We start from the raw sequence: 5,601 nt of genomic DNA on the forward strand, positions 1-5,601 counted from the left end.
GCCGACGTGTGTGTATACTGCTCCTAGTTACCTACTCCCCTCCTACCAGAATATTCCCACCATCTCATTGAAAGTGTCGTTTTTTAACTTTCAGACTTAATTTATTAATTTTTATATAAATATTATTTATTTTGTTATGACTTAATTTATTGATACTTTAATAATGATTTATTTATTTTATTATTTGCATAAAAATTTGAATAAGACGAACGGTTAAACAAGAAGTCTAAAAGTAAAAAAACTACACTTTTAATGGGGCCGAGGGAGTAAGTGCATAACTAGTATTCAAAATTTATTCTAAAATAAGTTGCCATTAGGTATGAGACAACCTAGTTTAGTAGGCTTTACCACTTTCTCTATTCTTGAAGTGTAATCATTACATGCTTCAACACCTTTTCATAGGGTGCTACGGGAGTCTCAAAATTTTCTATCACAATAAGAGTGAAAAAAATTTGTGGGTCAAAACCAATAGATAAATAATAAAGTGTTCGCCCTATATTGCAACAACAGAAATAATGGAACAAAATATGCATAAAAGACGAATTTACAAGTCATATTTAAAGAAAGTCTAAATTAGACTGGTCAAGTGTAAATAAAGAGAGACCAACTTCTTGAGGCTCTGATATGCGATGCCCAGAATTCAAGCTTGCAACTTCTTGCAACGCGAGGAACTCAAGATCGTGCTCCTGAATTCAAGCTTTCAACTTCTTGAGCAACGTGCTCCTGAATTCAAGCTTACAACTTCTTGAGCAACGTGCTCCTGAATTCAAGCTTTCAACTTCTTGAGCAACGTGCTCCTGAATTCAAGCTTACAACTTCTTGAGCCTTTGATATGTTCCTTTCCTGAGTCCACAGATATTACAACTCCTTCAGGCTAGCAACAAAAGCCATCGTCACTCCTCTATTCTATCTGAGAAAACCATCCCCGATAGGTAGCTTGTTTCTTAAGACATTGTAACACCCTAAAATTTATTTTTTTAAATAGATGTAAATTGAGTTAATTTTGTATTTTTGTGCTCATAAAAACATAGGAAAATAATAATTACATTAAATTAAAATTCATCATAAGGAGTAGCAACATGGATGTGCATACATGCCGGTGCATTTGATTTATTGCAATAAGTGGTTGAATCCAAAATTCAAAATGAATTCAAATCGCTTTTTAAAAGAGTTTGAAAATGGCTTTGAAATAAAAGAAAAGAAAAAAAAGAATTGGAAAATAAAAGAGTTTAAAAAGTTGTAAAATTTATTTTTGAAAACCTACCAAGAGTTCTTATCCTATTTTTGAATAGAAGGTATATTTGAAATAATATTTGAAATTCGATTTGGTTCATATTTGAATTTCGTTTTGAAATAAGAAAAGAAAATGAAAAATAGAAAATCGTCATCTTCTTCAATTTAGCCCGCCTGTTTCGCTTCCCCTTCTGGCCTGGCCCTTTGCTCTCCTCTCTCTGGTATGGCCTGCTGCCACTGGCTCATTCCCCAGCCGGTCGGACCTGGCTGCCGCTTTCCCTCCCTCTCCCGTCGGCTCACCGCACCAGGCCCGCTGCAGCAGCTGCTCTGCCCTCTCCCTCGCGCGCTCGACCCGCTCAGCCAGCCGGCACCTGTGCCCTCTTCTCCTTCTCTGTCCATGACAGCCCGGGCCCGCTTGTCATCGGCTTCTACCTTGAGTCGTTGTCGCGCCGTACTCCAACGCCGCCGAAGGAATCCGCCGAGCCCCGTCTCTTCGCCTTCGCGCCTCAAGCAGCCCGACCTCATAAATAGCGGCCGCACACGCGCCGCAACCCTTATTCTCTAACCCTAGCTTCGCCTAGCGCCAGCCGTAGCCACTTTTGGATCTCGCCGAGACTAGAGATCCAGCCCCACCACCCGACGTCCCTATGCCGCCGTCTCGGTGCTCGCCGTTGTCAATTCGCCGTCCGCCTGAGCTTCAGCGCCGAGGTAAGGATCATGCCGGTATCAATCTCCCTCACCCTCTTACTCTCTGATTGAGCGCGCATGTTTGTCGAAGTTGCGCCGCAGCAAGCCGAGCCGCCATATTGAGCACTGGACCGCCTCTGCGCGTTAGCCGCCCTCACTGAACCCCTTGAGCGTGCTCCCCTGTTGCCCGCTCTATCTCCCTGTGCTCTCGGTATTGCGCAAGATGCTCTGGTTAGGTAGATCCGTGAACGCCGGTGACCTTCCTCGCCGTCGGCAATGGCTTGCCGTCGCGGATACCGCCGCCCCGACGTCCTCTTCCTCCCCAAATCCCCTCAGCCGTTCGATCCATCATCAACTGGCCACGATTAGAACGAGCCGTACCCCTTCGATCCGGTCCACAAAGAACAGTAAAGACCGGAGTCCACCAGCCCAGTCAGCAGGCCACGCAAGCAGTTCACCGTGAGCCAGCCAATTGGAGTCCGCCTCCTAGCTGCCACGTGGTACCACGTCAGCGTCGACCTGGTCAAGCGCCGACAGCTGCAGACTTTTTTTCTAAAGAGACCCCGAGTTTCTATGAAATTAACCCTGCCGTCCACTTCCTTTCAGAAATAATTCAAAATATGCCCTTGATTTATCTGGTTTGGCCCATGCGTTTTTTCCAAAAACGAGTCTAGGTCCATTAGGCATTTTAAATTCGGCTTTTAATACGAAATTGATTCCAAATATTTACTAGAATTGCTACTGATCTTATTTTATGCGTAGTTTCTCTATTTCAACTCCGATTTTACCCATTCAAGTTGTGTTAGATTCGTAACGACGTAATCTACGCACTAGTATTAATGTTTTTCATATCAAGAGTTCTAGGAATTTCATGGTTTAAATCCTAACTTGATTAATAACTATGCAACTAGATTTATAAATAAAATATGATTTATTCTACTCTGATTTTCAGATTTGAATCTAAATTTGACTTAATACAATTTAGATAATTCTCTAGAGTATCTTATATATGTTTTTATAATTAAAATAAATGGAGTTTGTAGTTTTCCTTATTCTCGAATAAAAGCAAATCTATCGGTAGTTGTACCTTGTTCACCGTAGCTTCGATTAGCGTGTCTCTCGTGACTGTGTGTTCATAGCGATGCGTAGAATTAGTGTTTTAAACTCTTTTACTTACTTTTCTATGATTGGTGTACTGTTCTAATGTAGATGTAATTATATGCTATGCATGTATGTGTATGGATGCTTGTGTGGTGTTCTATGATTACGTCCAGCCGGTGAGATATACATGGTGATCAAGAAGAAGAGGAATGACGTTGAAGATTAAAGCTTACTGAAGAATCGGTGTTTTAAGGCAAGTATAGCATGTGATCTTTCTTGTTGTCCTATTCACCTTAATATCATTTTAATTATATGCATGTGTCTACTATGACAACCGTAGTAATTTTCCTAGCTACTTGAATCCTAGATTCCTTAATTTCTATGGGTTATTGCATAGGGTAGTATGATGCTAGTGCTCAACTAAAGCCATAATCTTATAACTTGACTAATGATATATGCAATAAATATTAAAAGATGATTTTTGACAACATGGAACAAGAGGGCTAGAGCATTGAGCTATTTTATAGTGCTCTAGATTCCTCTCCCTAAGGACTTATCTGTAAGCGAACATACAGGACTTACAGTATATCTGTAGAGGGCTACATGGCTCTGGCTTTAGCTCAGTATGATGACCTTTTCTAGCTTGTTAGTTAGTTACCTTTATGGCGTAAGAATGGCTTGACGAATCGGGTATATGATAGCCTCTACTCTTATGTGTATAGCAATGATGAAATTGTGCCATTCGATAGTGAGTTCCTATATCTGTTTGCGGAGTGAATCTAATGGCCCTAACTTGTTAGACGAACCTTTGAAAGGCTTCATAGTGAACCCTGCCGACCTTCCTTGGTAGTGGGTCAAGAGGTTGGCCGCCTCAGGCGAAAGGGTAAATCACGACTCATAGTGAAAGTGTATAACCTCTGCAGAGTGTAAAACTGGTATATCAGCCGTGCTCATGATCACGAGCGGTCTTGGAACCCTTACGGAATAGATGATGAACACTAATGATACTAATGATAAAGATGCTCACTAATGATTACTGTTTATGCTGTTCATTATTCATGTTTACCTGATCATGTGTTTATATGGCTTGTGAATAAACTTGTTGCCACTCAATTGCTAAAAGATGACTCATTAAAAGCTAATCGCAGTTAAATCAGTGTCAGCCTTTTGAGCCTCATGAACCCCATAGTATATTTATTGAGTACGACATGTACTTACGCTTGCTTTATTTTTTAAATTTTTGAAAAAATTCCGGATGGGTACCAGATTGCTAGAGTTTGAAGAAATTAGGCTTGTGATCAACCAGTCAGTTGTTCCTGTGGAATTAGAGTCTTCACCTGAAGATTTGAGTTGTCTTTTCGCTGTTTGCCATCTAAGGTTATATTCTTTATATTAAGTACGTTATATATTGAGCATTGTTTATTGATATTACCCTTATTTGTAGCTATATGTGATATTTGACTTACTGGACTCACATATGGTGTGTATCTGGTTTTGTTCTTAAAACCGGATGCTACATATATTCAGCTGTTGTAGTTGTTAAATTTCTTTAGATGAAAATGATCTGCAGGTTTCATATTGACTATTGATGAAAAACTCCATCAATCTAGGAAATATTCTGCAGTCTAGAAAACTAACAGGCAATAAGCTGATTCTTTTAAACAAAATATGCAACAATGGCGTCAGTAGGAAACTGCACATTGACAAAGCTGTATGGACTATCTGCAGAACATAAAAAAAAGAAAACTATTTGCTGCTAGCTAAAAGTTATATAGATACAAAACAGAAGTGTAACTGGCATTGCTGCATGATGACTTGATTATCATACTTAATATGCACAATGGTCTACCGATTTTTTATTTTAGCCTTTTTTTTTGAAAGTTTTTCACAAATACGTCGCTGGAGGAAAGATTTCAGAATCTGGACCCTTAGCTCGGCGCCATCGATACTGGCGCCGAGCTTACACGTCTCGGCGCCAGTGCCCCTGGCGCCGAGCTCTTGGGCTCGAAGCGGACGTGGAGGTGACATGGCAGGAAGCTCGGCGCCAGTCACCCTAGCGCCGAGCCTTTATTACGTATGGGCCCCGCCCCTCTCTTCCTCTCTTCCTCTCCCTCTCTCGCCAGAGCAGAGCAGCGCCGCCGCCGCCGCCTGCGCACGTGCCTCCATCAGACCGCCCTCACCCGCATGCGCCTCGCCGCGCCCGCGCACGGACGGTCGCGCCGCGCTGCCACCGCGCCCGCGCCAGCCGCCCACGCCCTGAGGCCGCGCCGCGCCACCGCGCCCGCCCCGCGCCCCGAGGCCGCGCAGGAGCGCCGCGCCCCGCGCCTGCGCCGCCCAGTGCCCGCGCCTGGCCGCTTGCCGCCGCGCCGCCACCGCGGCCGCGCCACGCCCCTGACGCCCGTGCCCTGGTCCCCTCGCCGGTCCATACGCCCGTGCCGCGCCCTCGCCTCGCCCTGACGTGCCGCCCGCGGCCGCCTTGGCCACCGCCGTCGTCAGCCACGCCACCGCCGACCCCGGCACCTGCAGCGGCCGGCCGTGCCACCGCCGCCCCGGCTCGTTGGCCTGACCCACGCTCGACAT

The 5,601-nt window shown here is 44.3% G+C and overlaps 1 protein-coding gene across 1 annotated transcript; it reads right to left on the reverse strand.

The window, feature by feature from the left end:
* Positions 1-5,091: 5,091 nt before the first annotated feature.
* Positions 5,092-5,601, reverse strand: LOC136457213 (uncharacterized). Its single transcript, XM_066457272.1, has one exon. It carries the CDS (start codon positions 5,599-5,601, stop codon positions 5,092-5,094), a length of 510 nt encoding a protein of 169 aa, XP_066313369.1.

Source organism: Miscanthus floridulus, chromosome 1 (assembly GCF_019320115.1).
Source record: "Miscanthus floridulus cultivar M001 chromosome 1, ASM1932011v1, whole genome shotgun sequence".
NCBI lineage: Eukaryota > Viridiplantae > Streptophyta > Magnoliopsida > Poales > Poaceae > Miscanthus > Miscanthus floridulus.

Bases quoted from the DNA above. Each gene is read 5' to 3' on its own strand.
- LOC136457213 (XM_066457272.1), bottom strand. From the start codon at position 5,601: ATGTCGAGCGTGGGTCAGGCCAACGAGCCGGGGCGGCGGTGGCACGGC.